The sequence below is a fragment of the Rhipicephalus microplus genome, chromosome 5 (assembly GCF_043290135.1).
Source record: "Rhipicephalus microplus isolate Deutch F79 chromosome 5, USDA_Rmic, whole genome shotgun sequence".
NCBI lineage: Eukaryota > Metazoa > Arthropoda > Arachnida > Ixodida > Ixodidae > Rhipicephalus > Rhipicephalus microplus.
Window position 1 is genome coordinate 40,323,815 of NC_134704.1, and position 24,196 is coordinate 40,348,010.

The window sequence follows — 24,196 nt, forward strand, 5'->3', positions numbered from 1 at the left end:
CATACGATCACATCATTTGACAGAATACGACAGCCCGGCCCGCTAAAAGTGCTCCAAACTTCATCAAGTGAGCAAGCCGGAAATTGCGACATGCGTACACCAGTGCATCGTAAGCAAGTTAGCAAACGGACACACGGAAGCGTCAGAGCTATACCTTGATAGATCAACGCCGACACGACATGCTGCAGTATGCCGGGAGGAGTGAAAGGATCATAGGCACGAACAAGATGTATATACGGCAGACTTAGCTGATGGAAACATGATGGACGACTCCTATTGGTTGCCGTATATAGTTCTGTGTATGTATATAGACTGGGATAGAAAATGTGATCGCACGATATCGCAGGACTGTCCGGAGCAATGCGAGACTGCATAAACGATGCGGGAAGTGAAGGCGTGGGCGCTGGATCAACAGGCTACTGATCAGGTGGCACGTGTGGGCGAATCAAAATCTGTTATTGAAGCGTCGCGCAAGCGTCCTTTCAGTGCGCTTCTATTTAAAGAGTGAGCAACGTGGTCGGGCAACGGTTTCTCTATACGCTAAATGCGCCTGCTTTCCCAACGCGTTGGCCGAACACCTGCTGGTGCTTGCTTTGGGGTTTCTCAATTTCGTCAACGACTCGGTTGCTGGATTTCGTGCCGAATAGTTGTGCCCCCGCGATCTCCGGCGCCAGCGTAACGCTCGCTGATCGACCCGCCGTCTGCGATCTCCCGACGCCGTAAAGCTCTCGCCGAGTCGTACACCGTCCTCGGACTCCTTCGACCGGGTCCTAATCCTTTTGTTTAACCTTTAGTCCTCACTCTAATCCATTCTTATCGCATTGCCTCGTGAGCAACTGCTGAGGTGTCGCACTTAGTTGCAGATGGTTGCGGGGCTCACATATATCTTCTTTTCTCCTATTTTAAAATCACTTCCGCCCCCCGCCTCCCTTTCATCGAGCGTATGTCGGGCTTTTCGAGCTACATTTGCCCGCAGTAGTACGCACACAAGCAACAAGAGATGGCGTAAAAAAGTGTAAGAGAGCTTGTCGGCCAAATGAAGCGCGATAAACATGGCATGTTTGTCAAAAATTACATGTTCTTCATACAGTCATGTTATGCCATATCAAGTTTGGTATCGATACCATTATCGAAACGGCCGGGAGAGCTAAAAATCGTAGGCGGCTAGATGGATGGATGGATGGATGGATGGATGGATGGATGGATGGATGGATGGATGGATGGATGGATGGATGGATGGATGGATGGATGGATGGATGGACGGACGGACGGACGGACGGACAGACAGACAGACGGACGGACGGACGGACAGACAGACGGACGGACGGGCGGAAGGACAGACGGACAGACGGACAGACGGATAGATAGATAGATAGATAGATAGATAGATAGACAGACAGACAGATAGATAGATAGATAGATAGATAGATAGATAGATAGATAGATAGATAGATAGATAGATAGATAGATAGATAGATAGATAGATAGATAGATAGATAGATAGATAGATAGATAGATAGATAGATAGATAGATAGATAGATAGATAGATAGATAGATAGATAGATAGATAGATAGATAGATAGATAGATAGATAGATAGATAGATAGATAGATAGATAGATAGATAGATAGATAGATAGATAGATAGATAGATAGATAGATAGATAGATAGATAGATAGATAGATAGATAGATAGATAGATAGATAGATAGATAGACAGACAGACAGACAGATATTTAGGGCTGCTTTTGAGAAAATGATGGTCCGGAGGTTCCAGTTGTTTATGAGACGAAGCATCTTGGTCTTCAGTTTAGCGAAGCGTAATCAGCATCAGCAATGTGGGCATATAATTTAAGTAGTGAATTAAATGGCCATTTAATTACAAATATACAAGGCGTTTCTAGAAATGTGTCCGAATATCCGGAAAACAAGAAAAATGCAACATTTACACGTTGTCTTTATGACTGCCCTTTCCTTGTCAGGGGACAACTTAGCATCACTAGAGACGCCACTTACGGCCGTACTTAAATAAATTGAAGTAATTAGTATTTTAATTCCTGTATATAGACTGTGGGAATCATGGAAAGGACTTGAAGTCACCCATTATACTCGACTTCCGTTCTCCCTTATAAACAAAATATAACTGGCTTCATTTGTGCATCGTAATTGAGGTCTCTAAATATTTTTGTGTCTGCTATTTCAGAAAAATTACGAAGGCAGCAGTAAAATTTTTCATAATACCCTTCATAATGTCCACACAGATGTTTTCAACAAGCAGTTCCAAAATATCCAATACAAGTATATAGGTTCAACTTCGCATTCGGTACGACGCACGGATAGCAAATGCGTGTGCATATTTATTTATATGAGATAAGGAAGGCGCGCCTCACCATCATTCCGGAGCTGATTGGTTCCCATGATTCATGCCTATTCGGTAGGTGCAAAAATCACATGTAAATGCTGCAACAGCAAGCTGTAAGTTTTGATCCGGGTAGCAATTAAGTCTTCCGTTGCGTAGGCCGCGGCTGACGACGAATTACTCAGCGATACCACCCTGTAAGATCGGCGATGTTTGCGGATCGCAGAGGTTTCTGGTGATTTCGTCGACTTTGAAGTGCGTCAATGGGCGTCATTTGCGGGAATAGGGAACCCGCATAGTGAGTAAATATTTACGAAACGCCCCCTTGTGATGCTGCCAAATGGAAAGTTTCCATGCAGAAATCCAGGTAAGCCGGGTCTGCGCCGTCACTTTGACGTCGACGCTGGTGGTTTTTTATCCAATGGTAACGATGTCCTTTAAAGTACCTTATTGCGGTGAGAGAAAGAAGAAAGGTAAGCACGTTAACCAGGCTCTAATATATGCTATACTCTGCACTGAGTTGTAGCGCCCACGCACACAGACTTCTAATGCGAAGTTAAGTATGAATGATGGCGTAGTATTACGTCCACTATGCAGGCTGGCCAGCTGAGCTTTCTGCATGCCGGAGATAACTGCAAATTATAGCGTTAATTAGAAGCTGATGCTCCAGTTGCCTATACACGGACTCATACGCTCTGAACAGGCTCGCGGTAAGCCGCACTAACTTCCACTTACGCGGCGCAGCAAAGGCACTGACTGAATGATTACTTCATCGTCAGTGATAAACAACAACAAAATGTGCGTGTGGGGGGAGCGGGGTCTTTCAAAAGAGCGGTAATCATCCGCAATTTATCGCTCCTTGAACAGGAGCTGACGCAGAGTGAGCGTGAGAAAAAAATGGGGGGGGGGGGGGGGGGGCAAGCGCTATTTTTGACAATTAGTTTCTGTCACAGTTTGTCCGACAGGTCCAGCCTCGTATACCTGTACACTTTTCCGGAACCGCGAACGCTAATGTAAGACATTCAGTAACCAGTAAGGAATGTTAGCTCCGAGGACAAGAGCAATACCGAACATTTAACTCGCGAACACCGCTGCTAGTCGTTTCCGCCTTTATTCATCATGCCTTCCCAGCACGCGAACAACTTTTGCGTTTCAGAATGGGGCATAAAAATGGTACCCTTTTTCTTCCCCGAGAATCACTTATTATGCGCTGCAGCAGCAAACGGAAGCAGCAGTTGACGCTCAAAACATCGTTTGCATTCTTTTTGGAAACTACATTAAAACAGCGGTTTCTCTGATTAATGAAAAATTCTTAGTAGCTAGTGCGCAAATAATAGCAACGTTTTCTCTCTGCCATGAATGTAAGTTTGAGAGTTTAGTGCTGATAAAAGGTGTGCTTACATGTGACAAATGAACGGAGAATGTAATCTAGAAGAACTTGTTCCGACCTGCAGTCGGTGTCTATGTTTGGCATGCTATTCCTTGCGCAATGCTTGAAACTAGCCGAACAGACAGGGAAGAGACAGTGAAAATTGACGCTCTTTTTTTTCTGTCTTGTTCTTTTCTCCATTCTTAAACCATTTTGCCAGCACTGATGTCTTTAGCAGAGACTGCACTAGACAAATATAGTTTGCGTAACTCGAACAAACTCAGATAGAAAGAAAAAGAACGGGGATGATGGAGAGACGCACGGCAGCGCGAATGGCAATAACTGAAAGGAAATTTCCGGCAAGCTTGACTAATGTGTAGTGTGGCAATACTCCGCAAAGTAACTCTTTTCACTTTTCTTTTGTTCTCTCGTGAATTACTCGTTAGCAGCGCGAATAAACGCCTTCCACTCTCAGCTTTGCGCCTTCCACAGTGGGCTCTTTTTGGTCTTGTTTTATATTTGTGGTCGACGACACAAATACTGGGACAGGTTCAAACACAAAAAAATTTACTAAGTGTAGGAAAGTATTACTAAAATAATAGCCATTTTCACTGATTGGTGGTGGCGTAATCGCACACTAATGCCCCGACTCTTTTTTTTATTTTGCTCAGTAGTAAGACGTTGCGAAATGAAAGCAACTGCATATTTCAGTGTGCTTATCATGCTTATAGCGTAAACGAGATCAAGATGTGCCAACTCGCCCCAATAACTCACCTGCGAGTGTCACCATTTCCGCAGCATGTAGAGACAGTTTGGTGTTAGATACCCCAAAACTTTTCAGAAACGTGGTCCCCCAGGAGCTGCAAGAGCTAGGATTGTGCGACAGATAGCGTTTTGTTATTGCTTTCTGATCTGTTACTGTCTGTCTTGCTTTCGAATGCAATATTCCTATCCCACGATTCTTCCTCTTAAGTTTTATATCTATTTTTAACTGATTTCAAACGTCAACGGCAACGGTGGTGTAACCGTGCAGTGGCGGCAACAGCAGCGGTAAGCTGAAAGAAAGGATTCAGTAATGCAAAAGGTTCTGGTTGCTTATTTTACCGTATAGCATATATTTGTCTACACTGGTGTGTGTCAACCCATTGCACAAACTTGAACTGTGCTTGAACCTTTGTAGCTCGTGTACTGGTGGATTGTGCTGGGTTTCCCCGTTTGATGTTCAACTGGGAAACATTTTTGTACCATTCCCATTCATCAACATCAGCAGCAGCAGCAGCCTTACTACGTCCACTGCAGGACAAAGGCCTCTCTCATAATCCGCCAGTCAACTTGGTTCTGTGCTTGCTGCTGCCACTTTATACCCGCAAACTTCCTAATCTCATCTGTCTACCTACCTTTCTATCTCCCTCTAACCCGCTTGCCTTCTCTGAAAATCCAGTCAGTTACCCTATTGACCAGTGGTTATCCTGCCTACGCGCTACATTCCTGGACCATGTCTATTTCTTCTTGATTTCAACTATGATATCCTTAACCCCGGTTTGTTCCCTGATCAACTCCGCTCTGTTCTTGTCTCTTAAGGTTACACCTAATCATTTTCTTTTCCATCGCTCGCTGCGTCATCCTCAATTTAAACTGAGCCCTCTTTGTAAGCCTCCAGGTTTCCGCTCCGTTGGTAAGTACCAGCCAGATGCAGCTGTTATATACCTTCCTCTTGGGGGATAGTGGCAATCTACCAGCCATGATTTGAGAGTGTTTGCCGAATGTGCTACACCCCATTCTTATTATTCTACTTACATCTCGTGGTTCGGCTTGTGAGGGAGCCCGTGCGCCCAGCCTCCCTTTCCATTTCACGGCAGCGCGACAACCTAGTTGCGGAGACATGACTGTCCCTTCGAGAGTCAATAAAGGCTCTTGCGAAGGGATCGAACACCCCTGCGGGTGGCGCTCGCGATCCCCCTTTCCCGGCTCACGGAACGTGTTTCATTCCCTCAGCGAAGGAACAAAGCCTCGTCGGGGAGAGAGAAACCGGGACGGTGAAGAAAACCAGCGTGCCGTCAGCCGGAAGCTCTCTGACACCGGCCAAGGAAGAAGGAGGTCAAACCCGCAACCCCCTGCGAGTCAAGGACGACAACGACCAAGGTGTAAGCGTCTACCCTTGTTTTCTGTACTCTCTCTCTCTCTCTACGCGACATTTACGCGCTATTGCTAACGTATAGCAATAAAATGTCGTTGTTGTACACCTAGCCGGTCGCCTTATTCGCCCGAACCCGTGTAGCTGCACTAAGACATTCTATACGGATAGGGGACGTTAATCGTGCGTGGTACGACTGTGTGCGGCTGGAACATTATAGCTCTAGGCTTCTGCGTCAGCCGTACATAGGACGGTCCCCCTACAGACTCCACGAATATTAGTTCCTGTCCGAGGAAGAGCTAGTCTTTTGCAACCAATCCCGTTTAGATAAGATCAAATAGCTTAATTATTGCCTAGCTCATTAGTAGAATTGGCATGAACCCAGCCTTGGCTTCGGTCAAGCATCGCGGCTATTTTGCGGCTTCTTCGTCTGAATCTCGTGTGGGCGACATATTATTCTGATTAAATCTAGTTAGGAATTAAAGCCAATAACAACAGAAAGTGTTTTCTTGATTCAGTTAAGACAAACGAAACTTGGATTATTCCACCTACTTTCTTCGTTTCCATCCACCCACAAGCCTTTAGTCTTCAATTTTTGTTGTAGCAGTGACAACGAATGTTCTTTATTGAATCCATGACGTGAATTCCAACGCAGAACCGGGACCATAAACGCATAAACACACACACACACAAACGCACACACATAAACGCCCACGCGCGCACACCCTCCTGTCAGAGTAATTTATTGACGTCGCCTCAACATCTACGGTTTTCTTCTTACAAAGTTACACTACATACCTTGTCTATAGTGAAACAGCTACGTTTTACAGCTCGTCTGTTGTCTGCTATGAAAGAGTCAAGTACTCTTCCCGAAATGACGGCACGCGCATAGGAGGCCGAGCAAAGCGAATTAAAACTTGACGACGCAGCCTACCGCTCTCTTGAAATGAAGAAATTCTTTGCGAACAACACTTGCGTGCCCGTAGCAAGCGCGTTATTAAACTTTAATGCTTGTTCAGTAAAACGAGACACATCTTTTCTGCATCAAGATATCAGCTTTAATAAGAAGTGTCGAATTGAGTCACGCTATAAAGCCCGGAAACACGGCGAACCCTCGTAAGCATCAAATAGGGGGCATCACCGCTACGAAACAATCATTCTCCGACACAACGGACGTGTTTTTTAGAAAAGTTCATACTCTTGTTTTCGAACGCGAACACTACATAAAACACTGTTGTCATACCTGAGTTATTGGAAAAGAAGACGCGATATCCATGATTGACTTCACTGCTTACTACGGGGAGGTTATTAAAATAGTCCTATCCTCCCACAAAAAGGGTGCGTTTGTAAAGATTTCGTTGGCACGTTTTGTTATTATCATTTTTTGTTACATTTGCCAGCACTTTCGCGCGCTATATCGCTCTATAGCCCTCTGTTTATAAATCAAATCTTGTATATATGAGCTGCACATTTTGTGTGCTTAGAAAAAAAAAACTTTCATGGTTTAGAGTTCTGGTACATAACTATTGGAGAGCAAAAGTTGTCCCAGCTACGATAAGTAAGCAAACGTACAAATTGAGTGTTTAGAATAACTTGCGAACGCTTCATAGCGCTAAACGCACTCCAGTCATGCTGTCCCGGCTGAGAGCACTGGTCAGAAATTGCGCATTCCTGTGTTTAGAAAATTTTATTTTCACTACTATCAATAACATTCCAAAAAAACATTTTCTTGTTAGACATGCGTTAACGATGACGACAGAACAGACTTCATTTACATGAACATGGATATGAGATGACAGAAACCTGTACAATCGACGTTTCACGCAAACACAGGCACACAAAAATGCGTCACAAAAAGCTACGTACACTTATGCATTTTGCATGTATACAAGAGCCAAAAAATAAAGCCCCAATATGTACATTCTGTGCATTTACATATTAGCGTGGAATTACTGCCAACGCCAACCGATACATCAGCCTACCAATACCAGGTCGGCTGAACGACATGTTTAACTCATCCGTCACAGACATATACAAAAGAGCAAGAGCAGTGCCTAAGGTATTCCTCTTCACTGAGAAATAAGAGCTCCTCTGTCAAAACAGATAGCAGATCCAATTGAGTAGAAGTGCTCCAGCATCGGGAAGAGCGCGCGACGGCGGCGGCCCACTGCAACCTCCTCGCAGCGCTTGCGCCAGTGGGAGCAGGGACAGCACATGTGTTTAAAAAAAAGTGTTTAACTATTTAAAGTTCTGAAGAGCACTTAAATAGGACTGGGGCGGCTTTCTACTACGCGAGAGCAGAAAGCCGTCCCAGTCCTACTTGTAGTGAGCCGCTACGGGCTAGTGGATGGGACAGCAGAATTTGCAAATAATCCGACGACATTCAGTGTACGGAAACGTGTGTATTCGAGTAGGCCTTCCGAGGAGCGCCGGTCTCTTGCGTCTCTGTATGTGTCGTTTTCCGATAACTGATGCTTTTAAAGACGATAGTCTTTCTTGGGGACCTTCGAAGGAAAAAATTGGTCTGTCTGTCTGTCTGTCTGTCTGTCTGTCTGTCTGTCTGTCTGTCTGTCTGTCTGTCTGTCTGTCTAAATGTATGTATGTATGTATGTATGTATGTATGTATGTATGTATGTATGTATGTATGTATGTATGTATGTATGTATGTATGTATGTATGTATGTATGTATGTATGTATGTATGTATGTATGTATGTATGTACATTTGTCTGTTTGTCCGCTCTTAATGATACCTAAAATGGCCGACCCTATCCACAGCAACCACCAATAATGCTCAAAGTTTAGCGTTCATACTTGTGCGATTGTCAAATAAAAAATGGCCACGTATCTGCATGTAATCTGCAAATCTTGTATTGCGTGTGAAGAGAGTTGATGTTCTGCGCAAGAAAATCGGTGAATGGCATTTCGGAAGCGCTGCGTTAGAGTGCCTCGAGCGTGCAGCGAAGGCGAACGAGCGCATCAAGTCACGTCACTCGTGAGACATTAGTGCCATCTGGCAGTTTTTTTTTTTTTTAGAAAGCAAAATGCGTGTCTCTGAGACGGGCGTGCGCGTCTCAGAGGTGACAACGTGTAGAACGCAAGGCGACGGGTAGGGGCCACCACCGGGTCTTCTTAGCAAAGCACTGGAAACACTCGCAATTCCGTGCAAACGTTGCATGGTCAGGGCAGCGTGATAAGCGCTACGGTCCTTAAAATTACTTATGTATGCCTTTTCTAGTAAAATATGAATATGCAGAATATATACGTGTTGTTATTATGCCTCAGATATGTTCAATAATTGCTTTTTAATTGACAATCGCACACCTATGAACGCTGATTCCTGAGCAACATTGATGGGTGCTGCAGATGGGGTCGGCCGTTCGAGGTATCGGATGGTCCTGTTTAGAGTACCCAAATCGCGGTAATGGTGGACAAACGGACAAATGTACAGACAGACAGATAGACAGACAGATCAAAGTTTTTGCGTCGAAGGTCCCCAAGAAAGACTATCGTCTTTAAAAACAATCGTTGCGCATATCTGAGGTACCATAACAACACGTCGATGTTTTGTATATGCGCTTTTATACTAGAGAAGGCACACACAAGTAATTTTAAGGAAGGTAGCGTTAAACACGCTGCGCTGGCAGCGCGACGCGACGAAGTGTTACCAACGCTTTGCTAAAACGAGATGGTGGTGGCACCTGTCCGTCACTTTGCGTTCTACACCTTATCGCCTCCGAGAATGACTCGCACCTTTCTCCACAGGTGCGAATACCTTCCTTCGTCTTCGAAGATAAATGTCTGATGGCGCTCGTGTATAACGTGCCTCGATGCGCTCGATCGCCTCCGCTGCACGCTCGAAGCACTCCAACGCAGCGCCTCCAGAATACCATTCACCGATTCTCTTGCGCAGAACGTCAAATAAATGTTTTGTTCACTCTCTCCAGACGCAAGACAACCGTCTTTCGACGACACTTGCAGTGTAACATGCAGATCCGGGGCCTGTTTTTTCCACCGTAGTCTTGTGAGCGATCAGCCGTTTCTGAATCGAAAATCTGATTTTTTATAGAGACCACCTGTTCTTTCACCTTGTCCCATGATTCATTTTAGATGAGAAGCAGCTCTTTGACAAGCCTGCGTAGCACTGTACCTCCGTCCACACGACGCTCTCCTGGCCGCAGGTTAGGGGCGGTGCCAAGTAGGTCACGCCTTCCATCGCAGTGCACGCGCGTTGGCATCATTCTCTCCCTAGCCTGCATGTTACCAAGTCTCATCTCTCGCTTCACCCTCTCCACCGCTCACAATGTTCGAGCGCACATCGAGCGAACAGTCTTTCGGCAATTGAACTTACAGGAACCTCAACCCACCTCCCGTGTCTTTGCGTTTCAAACAAACGTTCACTCGAGTAAACGCTACACCGAGTTTCGCTTCAAACCGTTCTTCCATTACCCGCGTCGACGCCCGTTTCAACCAGGTCAATGCCGTGCGCACCGCTGCTGCTTCGCATTCTATCAGGGTTCCCTTTAGGGAGATTGACCATATTTTTCTTTTTCATTACCGTGTTTCATTATTTCACGTATGACTGTCGTTGCCGTGTAGCTACAAGAGTGTTGCGCATCTAAGCACTCTGGGCGAAGGTCCCATTCACGGCATGGAGGAAGAAAAAGATCAGGACGAAGAATTCCACCATGCGATAGACATAAGAAATGAATAAGAAGTGAAGGAAACAAGAAAGGTGGAAAGAAAAACGTTGAGGAAGAAATAAAGAAAGAAGGAAGGAGAGAAATAGACAAAAAAGAGGAACAACGACAGAAAGAGATAAGGAAAGGAAACAAAAGAAAAAAGACAGAAAGATGGAAAGAAAAGCAAGAGAAAGGAGGAGAAAAAAATAAAAAGAAAAATTAAGATAAGAAATTTGGAAGGAAAGAAAGCAGAGATTTAAAGGAAGAAAGAAGAGGGGTAATGAAGAGACGAAGAAAGAAAGAAAAATAGTTAGAGAGAACGAGAGAGAGAAGAAAGAGAGGAAGGAAATGATGGAAAAAAGAAAAGAAGAAAGGAAAGAGAGAAAGAAAGAGAAAGAAGGAAAAAGAAGGAAATTTTCAATGGGAAAATAGAATAGGTCAGGCACGGACTCACCAGGCTTCACTTGCCCAAATTTTCCCAATAAGGCCCCGCCACGGAGGCCTAGTGGCTAAGGTACTCGGCTGCTGACCCGCAAGTCACGGAATCAAATCCCGGCTGCGGCGGCTGCATCCTCGACGGAGGTGAAAATGCTGTAAGCCCGTGAGCTCAGAATTGGGTGAGCATTAAAGAACCCGGGTGTTCTAAATTTTCTGAGCCCTCCACTATGGCGTCTCTCATAATCATATGGTTGTTTTGGGGCGTCAAACCCCACATACCAACCTAACAATTTCCACAATAAGAAAAGGGCTCCCAAACTTTTTTTTTATTTTGGAGGTTCTCATGACCCAAAAGCACGATAACATTGTAGAGTACATATGGGCGTGATTACCGGCCTCACATGCCAGTGGTGTACCAATACAGAATATAAACTAAAACAAGAGCAGTTGGTAGGGATACATGATAAAAGAGATACGTCTTCAAACAAGGACGCAAAAGAAAAGGTGCAAACAACAAGGCTTCGCTTGTGTCCGTGTTAGCGCACCCACCTACATTTATTATGAAAATTAGCTTCAAAGCTTATTTAGTTCTACTAGGCTGCAATGAATTAACGCTTGTCAAGGGGAATTCGTAAGAACAGGCGGGACAAATCTTGGTCGCATTACAGGGATGTATGCGCATCCCGTGACGAGGACGACATCATGCCGTTTGGCAACCTAGGCGTTGACAGCTTAGTATACATTCCACCACCGCTAGGCGGAAAAAAATTGCGTGGTCGTTTCCGTGAGCTTACGTGATCGTCTTGCTTATGACCAAGCGAAGATGTCATGTGACGGCGTCATCAGGCGACGTCACGATGACAGTGCTATGACGTTACAAACTCTGGCGTATTGCGACGTCATTTCTGACGTCTTGCGAGGTCTTGTGACTTTTGGCTTACCGACTGTGCACGCTCATTCACTTGAGTGTCACGCAACTTTTGAGCAGCTTCTCATAGACTTTTTTTTGCATACCTCATGTTTTTTTGCCTCCCTCATGTTGACACCTACAGGTCTCGCCAAATCTAGAAAACTTCCTTCACTCGTGGTACATGTACTTTTCACCTTGAAAACATTCTATATTGGCGGAAGACTGGGCTGGATAATTGTCGAGTAGCAACCCTTCTCACAACGCTCACTCGGAATACAGAAGCGACATCAAAATTTCCGCTGTTTTCATGTCTATTCGCTGTTCGTTGTTAATATTTTTTCGGTGGTACAGACACATCGAAACTCGGAGGTGAAGGGACATTCATTTATTTTATTATTTTTTTTTTGTTTCACTGTTCGATAAAGTTTACTGTCTTCGGGAAAGCTTACAAATGCCACGTGCACGTGCATGCTCACTTCATTCCTAAAAGTAATTAGAGCGCGAAAACTTGACACGATCACTCACACACGCACACACCCATGCATCAAACACACAGCGCTCACTTCCAACTGATTTATTCATAGCTCGAAGACTTGAATATATACAGGACACATTGTGCGCACACACACCAAAAAAGGCCAACAGCATACATTATCAAAACATACAGTTAATTAATGTCATCGCCTTAGAGCGATAAACTGAAGTTCACTTGGTAACAACGAAATTGAAGGGGCGCTTACACAGTTATCTTTATTTTTTTTACGAAAAAGGCTTCTAACACTTCACGTGCAGTTTCATTAGCGCTTCTGCCCAGAATCTTCGTTTCAGAAAATCGTGCGTCAGAACCACACGAGATGACATGCGCAACCAGGTGCGCATACTTGTCATCTCTTTTCGTTAATTTTTGGGCGTGTTCCCTTAATCGGTCATTAATACACCGTTTGGTTTGGCCAATGTTCACTTTTCCGCAGGATAAGGGTATGGAGTACACAACCCCCATGAAACACTTAACAAAGGCCCTCTCATGTTTCTTCTGACAGCCGCGCTTCTTTCTATCGTACACACTTTGGCACAGTCTTCCAATTTTTTCTGGTGCGGAAAACACCATCGGTACGCCGTGCCTGGCCGCGACTTTCTTAAGGTTGTGCGAGACCTTATGGATAGATGGCAAAACTTGTGGCCTAATCCTTAAGGGCTGGGTAGCAGTCATCGCTTCCCGTGTTCCACGTTTAAACTTCTGCAGAAGTGATTCAGCAACGGCCGTAATGACCAATCGAGGGAACCCAGCAGCCTCTAGTCGGCTCACCTGATTAAGGAAACTAAGTTTCATGCTGTGTGGGCACGACCTTTTTAGCGCTGATTCTAAGCAAAGAGACGCAACGCCCCTCTTCACAATCTTTGAGTGGGCAGAATCGTACGGCAACAGCTGCTTCTCAACACGAGGATGATAAGACCAGCACATATTCTCATCGTTCCACGTGAGGCGTAAGTCTAAAAACTGCAGACAAGCTTCTTGAGGCAATTCGACAGTAAAAGAAAGCCCTCGTCCTAGTCTTACAAAAACGTTTAAAATAAAATCAGGGGATGTAAGGTCACCCTGTTTATCTAAAAGAATTAAAAAATCGTCAACGTACCTAAAAACCTTTAAAACCTTCCTCCCTTTAAAAGCATCGTCCAAATCCCTATCTACATCCGCTAAAAATATATCGCAAAAGACCGGGGCGACACAGGAACCAATGCAGATTCCTTGTCGCTGAAGAAAGGGCTTTTCGTCAAACATATTAAAAGTTGCATTCAGATGAAGTTCTAAAAGCGATAAAGAATTGTCTACATTAACGCCTGCGTCATTGATAAATTGACGTCACCATTCTCTTCTATGCAGGATTTTACAGAAGCTAGAAGCTTTTCATGTGGCACGGAATAATACAGATCTACAACATCCACTGAAAAGGCGTTGCCTGTGGTAACGCGAGACCGCAAAAAGTCGCACACATCACTTGAGCCCTTCGTACGGCAAGGGTCATTCACCACGAGATTCTTTAGCTTGCTCTGAAGAAATCTGCTAACGTTAATCTGCCAAGACCCTCCTTCACTAACAATAGTGCGAAAAGGTACATCCGGTTTGTGTGTCTTGGCCGAGAAAAAAACTTTCAGGTTGCTCCCTTTGCTGTTGTTTATGTTCTTAGCTAACATTGTAAGCCCAGCATTCTTGCAAAAATCAGCGAACTTAGACTTAACGCGAGTCGCTCACAACTTAACTGGGCGGAAGTTCTTCTTGATAGCCGCTAAAGCCTTTTCTTTGTAAGCTCCCTCAGACATGACGACAAAGCAACCTTCTTTGTCGACTAGCTATAATGTTAATTTGTGGTTTTTAAAGAACGACACGATGTTATTCAAGCCTGTAACTTTAGGTCTTTCTTGATTATGCGGTGCACATTTCGATAAACAGTTCATACCATCTTGTAGGCATCTGTCCCGGTCTTGGTTGGCCTTCACAGACAAGTCCCTGTTTAGTCCGACAAGTTCATGGGCAGAAATACGAGGCGGGACGGCAAATTTTGGTCCCTTCCGAAGCCATCTCTCGATTTCTACCGGAATGTATGCGTCCTGTAGCACCACAATGCGCTTCTGTTCTTCCCTTCTTTGCTTGTTAAACACCTTGAGCAGTGGGTTCAGGACCTGCTTCCACCTCACTTCCGTGAGTACGCCCAGTTGCTGCCTCAGCCATCGAAGGTGTTGAGCAGCCTGCCATTGCGGAAGAAGACTGTAGTGGACCACGCGGAGCCAGTCTTGAAACAAACGCACCTGACGCCCAAGTTCCGCCTTGAGAATCTTGCAGACTCTTTTGACATGTCTCCAGGATGGTTGAACACCTCCGAATGAGGCACAAACTTCCTTAGGAGGGATACCCTTGCGTATGCAGAAGGCACACTTCCTTGCTTGGCATGTGGCCTCGATGATGTTGCGCGCAAGTCCATCAATAATTGACACAAGGTCTAACGAGTTAAAAGAGACGCCCACTGTACGAGAAATGTATCAAGACAGACGTCCAGACAGATGTCCAGAATGCCGTCATGACAGACGTCAAGACAAACGTCAAGACAGGCGTCCAGACAGTCAGACGTCAAGACAAACGTCAGGACAGACGTTTAGACAGACAGACGTCAATACAGACGTCCAGACAGACAGAAGTCCAGACAGACAGACGTCAAGACAAACGTCCAGGCAGACGTCAAGACAGACGTCAGGACAGACGTCTAGGCAGACGTCAGGACAGACGTCTAGGCAGACGTCAAGACAGACGTCCAGACAGACGTCAACACAGACGTCCAGAAGGACAGACGTCCAGACAGACGTCAAGACAGACGTCCAGACAGACAGACGTCAAGACAGATGGCCAGGCAGACGTCAAGACAGACGTCCAGAAAGACGTCAGGAAAGAAGTCAAGACAGACAGATGTTCCGACAGACAGGCGTCAAGACAGATGTCCAGACAGACGTCCAGGCAGACGTCAAGACATACGTCATGGCAGACGTCAAGACAGACGTCAAGACAGACGTCCAGACAGACGTCAGGACAGACGTCATGACAGATAGATGTTCCGGCAGACAGGCGTCAAGACAGACGTCCAGACAGACGTCAAGACAGACGTCCTGACAGACAGACGTCCTGACAGACGTCAGGACAGACGTCCAGACAGACAGACGTCAAGACAAACGTCAAGACAGACGTCCAGACAGACGTCAAGACAGACGTCAAGACAGGCGTCCAGACAGACGTCAAGACAGGCGTCAAGACAGGCGTTAAGACATACGTCAAGACAGACGTCATGACAGACGTCCAGACAGACGTCCAGACAGACGTCAAGACAGATGTCAGGACAAACAGATGTCCAGACAGACCGACGTCAAGACAGACGTCCAGACAGACGTCAGGACAGACGTCAGGACAGACGTCTGGACAGACGTCCAGACAGACGTCTAGACAGACGTCATGACAGACGTCCAGACGGACAGTCGTCAAGACAGACGTCCAGACAGACGTCAGGACAGACGTCCAGACAGACAGACGCCCAGAATGAAGTCATGACAAACGTCCAGACAGAAAGACGTCAAGGCAGACGTCCTGACAAACAGACGCACAGACAGACGTCAAGACAGATGTCAGGACAGACGTCCAGACAGACGTCAAGACAGACGTACAGACAGACGTCCAGAAAGACAGACGTCAGGACAGACATCCACACAGACGTCCAGACAGACAGACGTCCAGACAGACGTCATGACAGACGTCAAGGCAGACGTCAAGACAGGCGTTAAGACAGATGTCCAGACAGACGTCAAGACAGACGTCATGACAGACGTCCAGACAGACAGACTTCAAGACAGACGTCCAGACAGACATCCAGGCAGAAAGACGTCAAGACAGACGTCAAGACAGATGCCCAGACAGACGTCCAGACAGACGTTAAGACAGACGTCCAGAAAGACAGACGTCAAGGCAGACGTCCAGACAGACAGACGTCCAAACAGACGTCATAACAGACGTCAAGGCAGACGTCAAGACAGACGTCCAGACAGACAGACGTCATAACAGACGTCATAACAGACGTCACGGCAGACGTCAAGACAGACGTCCAGACAGACGTCAGGACAGACGTCCAGACAGACAGACGTCAAGAGAGACAGCCAGACAGATGGCCAGACAGACAGACGTCCAAACAGCCGTCAAGACAGACGTCAAGACAGATGTCCAGACAGACGTCAAGACAGACGTCATGACAAACGTCCAGACAGACAGACGTCCAGACAGACGTCAGGACATATGTCATGACAGACGTCCAGACAGACGTCCAGACAGACAGACGTCCAAACAGACGTCATAACAGACGTCAAGGCAGACGTCAAGACAGACATCAAGACAGATGTCCAGACAGACGTCAAGACAGACGTCCAGACAGACGTCCAGTCAGACAGACGTCAAAACAGACGCCCAGACAGACCTCAGGACAGACGTCAAGACAGACGTCCAGACAGACAGATGTCAAGATAGACGTCCAGACAGACGTCCAGACAGACGTCATGACAGACGTCAAGGCAGACGTCAAGACAGACGTCAAGACAGATGTCTAGACAGACATCAAGACAGACGTCCAGACAGACGCAGGACAGACGTTTAGGCAGACGTCCAGACAGACAGACGTCCGGAGAGACGTCATGACAGACGTCAAGACAGACGTTCAGACAAACAGACGTCAAGACAGACGTCCAGACTGACGTCAAGAGAGATGTCCAGAAAGACGTCAAAACAGACAGATGTCCAGACAGACAGGCGTCCAGACAGACGTCCAGACAGACGTCAGGACAGACGTCAGGACAGATGTTCAGACAGACAGCCGTCAAGACAGACGCCCAGATAGACGTCCAGACATACGTCACGACAGACGTCAAGACATCCGTCAAGACAGACGTCCAGACAGATGTCAAGACAAACGTCCAGACAGACGTCCAGAATCACGTCATGACAGACGTCAGGACAGACGTCCAGACAGACGTCAAGACATACAGGTGTCCAGACAGACAGGCGTCAGGACAGACGTCCAGACAGACGTCTAGACAGACGTCATGACAGACGTCCAGACAGAGGTCCAGTCAGACGTCCAGACAAACGTCAAGACAGACGTAAGAACAGACAGATGTCCAGACAGACAGTCGTCAGGACAGACGTCCAGGCAGACGTCATGACATACGTCCAGACAGACATCCAGACAGACAGACGTTCAAACAGACGTCATGACAGACGTCAAGGCAGACGTCAAGACAGACGTCAAGATAGATGTCCAGACAGACGTCCAGACAGACAGACGACAAGAGAGACGTCCAGACAGTAAGACGTCAAGAAAGAGGTCCAGACAGACGTCAAGACAGACGTCCAGACAGACGTCAGGACAGACGTCAAGACAGATAGATGTTCAGACAGACAGGCGTCAAGACAGACGTCCAGACAGACGTCAAGACAGACGTCCAGACAGACGTCCAGACAGACAGACGTCAAGACAGACGTCAGGACAGACGTCCAGACAGAGAGACGTCAAGACATACGTCAAGACAGACGTGCAGTCAGACGTCCAGACAGACGTCATGAAAGACGTCAGGACAGACGTCTAGACAGACAGACGTCAGGAATGACGTCATGACAGACGTCAAAACAGACGTTGGACAGACGTTCAGACAGACAGGCGTCAAGACAGACGTCCAGACAGAAGAAAAAAAGCGGAAGGCACTCTTGCAAGGTGAACGATAATTGTGCCTTACCTACGACTTCGCGCAAGTGCTTGAGTATCATAATAAATAAAACAGAATTTATTTCAGCAACGTAATTGAGAAAATTATGAGCATATTAGGTACTATTTGTTGGCGCGGTATATAGAAGACGAAAGCTTTGTTTCAGTACCTTACAAAGTGCTGTCAAGAAAAGCTATCGCCGAGCATTGTAACCCATTCTCGTGTCGACGTCCCGAGATTAATTATCTTTCTGCCATTGACAGGTGGTTTTTAATTTACCCATGAGAAACAAGAAAAGTGGTCCCGCACATAATAGCTCGACGTTTTTTCCATCGCAGATGTCAGTCCACTTCAACGTGTTTCTGTGAGCCTGTAAAGACTTGCAGAGTGGCCTTTTGTTCTTTTAATTTCAAGAGGTCAAGTCTGACATTGCGAAACAAGCTCGTCTCTCAATCTGATTTTTAAGGGGAGTAAGGAAATACTCGAAAACATTTTCTCTTGTTCTGTGGAGTAGAAACGCAGGGCATGAACTCAGCGATTGTTTGTTGTTATTGTTTCCTGTTACATTGACATGACAGGCAGTTTCGTGCTTTTTCAATTAAAATTTTTATAGGAGAGGTTGGTCTGTTTATGCCGGTATTGGCTACTGCTATTATTTTAGCAAGAAAAATATACAAAACTGAAGATTAATTATAAGAGTGCACAATATGCATCGGCTAGTAGAACACTTGGAGTGAAAACAGTACAATCAAGCAGCCCTCGGTTGAGAAGAAAGGCGATCTGTTTTTGTAACGGCTCGAAGCAGTCCATTGAAAGTTTTATTTTGGAAAGCCTGCTTGACTTCGCTAGCCCGCTATTGACTAATTAGCTGTCAAAAAAGCACTTCCATTTCAATCATTACGATAGAATGGGAAAATTAAACACGGGGTAAAACGCGACATTCTGACTTTGTAGCTAATAAAAAAGAAAACTACTTTTGTTTGTTTCTGTATTTCAGCGATAGGTGCTATAGCTGCCTATCTTTTTATGTGTGGAATTTTCTCATTGGTCGCTGCATTCGCGTAGGCAGTATCACGTGACTGATCTCGGTGTGTTCGTGATTCGTCAAAAAGGCGCAAAATTCTGCTCAGCCAAATTTTTTGAACCGCGCATGAAGCTAATCTGACGTCAGTACAACAACTTATGTATTTATTTTGTTAATACCACCAAAAGTTTGGTTAATTTGGTGTATGGTGCCAAAGCGGAACTTTTTTTTTTGCATTCGGGGATTAGGGGGGAAAACGCGACAAAAGGCATTGAAATGCCTTAGAGAGTGTCTTATTAAGTGGACCATTTAGTTATACTAATTATATACTATATTGTTTTGTTTAGAAGGTTATGACGCACAAGAAAAATTGCATAAAGCTTCGTGGATGGAAAACGACATAAAAAAAACACACTGACTGCTGTTGAGGACAGTACTTCAAGCCGTTTACAAACACGTCATGTGAAATAGGTATTTCGCTTGTCCGCGGAACAAAGAAAAATGGCTTAGTGTGGTCTACACTACTCGACATGAATTTTGATGATTTATTACATGGTGGGTGTTATACATTTGTACGTATAAAGTTTATACCAGGAGTGTTTGGAAAAGACAATAGAAAGAATACTCTTGCTGTTTCCGCTGTGATTGCGCTTCGGATTCCACGCAGGCCTGGTGTCTTTTTCTTTCTCTCTCTCTCTCTCTCTCTCTCTTGTAAGTGAGTTTGTTTTTTTTTGTAAAAAAAGGTATCTTATTCGAGTTCGAGCTACATAGGTTATAGATTCCCAGCAGTTAATTTTCAAAACAACAAGGTACGTGACTTCAAGAGTTGACGTAATCGCAGCCGAGAAAATTTAGATTAGCGTTCACTTTAACTTTTTTTTCGAACGAATTCACCTGGTACTTACATCTCTGATTTTGATTAATTTATTTGTGGCGTTTAACGTCCCAAAACCACTATTTGATTATGAGAGACGCCGTAGTGGAGGGCTCCGGAAATTTTGACCACCTGGGGTTCTTTAACGTGCACCCAAATCTGAGTACACGGAGGTACTTACATCTCTATAAAGGTTGATAATATTGAGATGGGGGCAAAGCACTTTTTCTGCTGCGTTTTGCTTTTTCGTAGCCCTCACTCTCTTTGAAGTGAATGTGTTTGCCTTCACAGAAGGTGTTTGTTACTGACGATCATTAGCCATTCAGCAATTGTGCGAACGAATACGCACATCAATTTGAAACAAGATTATGAAGATAAACTTCTTGAACCATTCCTTATGATCTTTCTAGGGTAGCTCCACGCGTCAAAGATAATTGCTGTACTGAAAATATTTTCATTACTTTTTTGACCATTGCGAAAGCATCAGACGGGAACTTTAAATGTTCTAAAGTTTTTAGTTGAAAAATAAAACGTATAGAAGAAAGATAATGCATTAGGTTTTTCTCTTTTTTTAGCAGTGAAATAACAGTACCAGAGCTTTTGCGGCACGTTAGTACGTCTTTCAATTGTCAGGAAATGAAGCTTTCAAAATCAGCTAATATAATATAGAAATGTAAACACGGCGAGTTTGCTTACCACTGCAAACTTCATGTTAGAAACCAAAGATAAATTGGTCCTCTATACTTTGCTCTGTTTCCTTTTTTTCTTGTAAAAGTGTTTTTTTTTTTACTTTTTTCTTAAAGTTTCTGAAGGGCATAGTAGCAGCTACAGTGAAAGCACTTCAATAAGGATCGCGCTCTGCAAACAAGCCGATAGGAAAACGATGGCGAAACTTAACCAATACGGGTAGTTTCCTGCAACTGTGTTTTAGACAACAACATATATCCATCACACCAGGAAACTCATTTCTACTTATGAAAAGAGAAGCATAAGAGCACATAACTTGAATTCAATCATCATTAGCCAGAGCAACGCAGAAGGAGTGCGTAATCAATATTGTTATTACAGCGGAAAACTTTGACACTCCTGCCGAATGCTGCCTAACTCTTACATCCTGCCACGGCCTACCATCACGGTCTACCACCACGGAAGTAATTGTAGGCAGCACCGCTGGGTACATACAAATATTTCTTCCCCTCAGTGGTGTGGTTAAGACAAGCAAGTATTTCGATTCTCTTATGTATACATATACACTGAAAGTATGCATTATAGAAGCAGCAGCTAGCGCTCCCTTCTTTTGTGTTTTAAGTCTAGCGTAAAATAATACGAGCAGGATATGGCATAATAATCTGCCCGTAACCAATACGAGCAGGAAATGGCACGACGCTTTCTCCGCTCTTATTGACTACTTCTTACACCGTGCCTATTGTTCATGTCTGCTTCCGCGTGATGCGTCATGCGCAGGCGAAATAAATAATAGATAATCGTTTTCCATTACTTCACCGCGGTCTCAAACGTTAAACGACCCAGCTTCTCCGTTTCGAAGAAGGGAAATTATTTTGCGCAATATTTTTGTTTTCGACATATGCGCAGTAGTTGAGTGCAGCGATAGGTGTCTCCTTCGAGGCTGCAGTCAAATGTGGTGTTGTCAACCGTTCCAATTTCAAATGTCACGTGTGTGGGCGTGCGTGCGTGCGTGCGTGCGTGCGTGTGTATGTATGTATGTATGTATGTATGTATGTATGTATGTATGTATGTATGTATGTATGTATGTATGTATGTATGTATGTATGTATGTATGTATGTATGTATGTATGTATGTATGTATGTATGTATGTATGTGTACCTATGCATGGGTGTATGTATGTATGTATGTGTGTGCGTGTGTGTGTGTGTGCATGTGCGTGTGTGTGTGTGCGTGTGCGTGCGTGCGTGCGTGTGTGTGTGTGTGTGTGTGTGTGTGTGTGTGTGTGTGTGTGTGTGTGTGTGTGTGTGTGTGTGTGTGTGTGTGTGTGTGTGTGTGTGTGTGTGTGTGTGTGTGTGTGTGTGTGAAACAAAATACCTTAATAAGTATGCACTTAGCGGTTGAACTGTGCACTAGGAGCCGGATTTCGCTATCGTGTTCAACTCTTGAAGGCGAAGCTTAAAGGCCCCCCAATTTTTCTTATCGACCTTTGTGATAAGGTTCGCACGCTGACAGCTGGTGTGACACCTTGCGCTCCTTCTATCGTTCTGGTGTGCGGGAGCGAACGAGCAGGCTGATAGATAAAGAAAAAGGCGTGTTTGCACGCACTTGTGAGCTTTCCAAGCAGCCGTCAAGAGGCGCAGCGGTGCTGCTTGACATAAAGCCCCTTGATTTTGGCTTTAGTTTGACATAGGGAGCTCATAAGAGGTGTTCATGTAGGCTCCCTAGCATGACACGCGCTCCCGTGGTCCGCAAAACTTTTGACCACCACTGTACATGTTTACGCGTTATGCGTGCCCCCACTCCTCCTTTTTATCAAAATTCGGACACTGATGTGGCTAATCGAACAGACCGCCTCCTCCTGGACAGCTTTCACCAAGCTAAAGCGGCTAAGAAGTAAACATTAACTTCCTATAGGCATCCTCAGCACATACAATGACTGAGGGAACCAAGGGAACCAAAATATGAACCCGTACGCGAAGATTCATTGTTAGGCCTTTTAGATTCAAAGCTCAACGGCGAGGGAACTTCACTCCTTTTCTGTCATGAATTCGTTGAGATTGTAGTGATAGTTATGCTCTTCCTTTGTCTCTTTCTATATTTCTACACACAGATCTTCCCCGATGGGCACTGCATGCGTGACTTTCGTGTGATGAGAGTAGAGACGTACCCAGCAGCTATGTGTCTTGCTTTATAAGACCTAGGTAGAAATAAAGAAAGGAAGAAAGAAAGAAAGAAAGAAAGAAAGAAAGAAAGAAAGAAAGAAAGAAAGAAAGAAAGAAAGAAAGAAAGAAAGAAAGAAACCTTTTCGGGCAGATGACAAGATGACTTAGCCAGCCGCTTAATGTGCTTTTTAATCAGTAGGTTCAGTAAATCCAATTTGGAGACTGTTTGCAGAGTGCATTGCGTGGGACGTAAATTTCATTCACATCGATTTTTTTCTTAAACAGTGAAGTCACGTCCTCCGGCTCTTTCCAGTGCACTTCAATTCTTAATGTGTTTTTTTATCTTTGGTGCACTACGTCGACGAAGTGCAGCCACGTTGCCTTTCCTAGCGACACACAGACTTGATTGGTCGACTTTAAAGAATCGTAATTGAGAGCGCTAAAGGTTAGATTGCCGAGGCAGTTGAGCAATGAAAACCGGCAGGATTTATTTAAGAACCAAGTCGAAACACGCAGTCATGAGCATTGTTTTTGAATCGGGTTTTGTGAAGACACCCGTGAACTGAAAGGATCGGAAGTGGTGGACATCTAGGTGAGAGATAGTGACAATTTTGTGGTTTCAAGAGCAGTTCTTTGAGAAGTGAGTTGGACTTGAATCACAAAAGAAGCTCGGATGAAACGTATTCGTGAGATGAGAAGAGAAGCAGCCATGTCCCGTAATCTGTTATACGATAACCACTCTTTGGAAAATCGTATACTCTTGACCAAAATGGAGTAATGCGGGATTATGGCGGGCTGCTCCAAGTGACGTTTATCTATTACACCGTCGCAACATTTACCTCCCCCTCCCCCCACCAGCCCAAACACAGCACAATGCGCAGTGCGTGACATGAAATGTACATGCCCATTTCGTGACCTTCTCATTCTTCAGTCAGTTTCTTTATAGTGGTGTGACTTACATACGCTTGAGTTCACTTTCTTTCTTTCTTTCCTTCTTTCTTTCTTTCTTTCTTTTTTTCTTTCTTCCCTTCTAACTTTCTTTTATTTCTATTTTCCTTTCTTTCTCAATCCGCAATGCTCTGTCTTAATGCCGGGAATAGGACATCCAGCCATGTGCTTAGCAAGGGTGCTATGCAGGATGAACCAAGCTTCTCGGGCAGACAAGTTTGCTCCGAGCTCGCTCTGCGGCGGCCATGGGATGAAAACAATGCGGAGTTCGTGAGAGCAGCGTTGATAAAAATGCCTAGAGGAACGCGCGTCGCGTTGGAAACG

General features: G+C 45.0%; 1 protein-coding gene across 1 annotated transcript; it reads left to right on the top strand.

Moving 5' to 3' along the window:
- Positions 1–379: 379 nt before the first annotated feature.
- On the top strand, positions 380–20,382 carry LOC142817479 (uncharacterized). The gene is made up of 5 exons (XM_075894493.1): positions 380–434; positions 10,674–10,726; positions 10,838–10,952; positions 15,781–15,870; positions 20,327–20,382. The coding sequence occupies exons 1-5, from the start codon at positions 380–382 to the stop codon at positions 20,380–20,382; spliced, it is 369 nt and encodes a 122-aa protein (XP_075750608.1).
- The last annotated feature ends 3,814 nt before the right edge of the window (positions 20,383–24,196 follow it).

Excerpts from the sequence above, each read along its gene's own strand:
- LOC142817479 (XM_075894493.1), top strand. The coding sequence starts at position 380 with ATGCGGGAAGTGAAGGCGTGGGCGCTGGATCAACAGGCTACTGATCAG. Across the intron at positions 435-10,673 it reads GGCTACTGATCAGGTGGCAC|AAAGAGATAAGGAAAGGAAA; the intron begins GTGTGGGCGAAT and ends GAACAACGACAG. Across the intron at positions 10,953-15,780 it reads AGAGAAAGAAGGAAAAAGAA|ATGTCCAGACAGACCGACGT; the intron begins GGAAATTTTCAA and ends CAGGACAAACAG.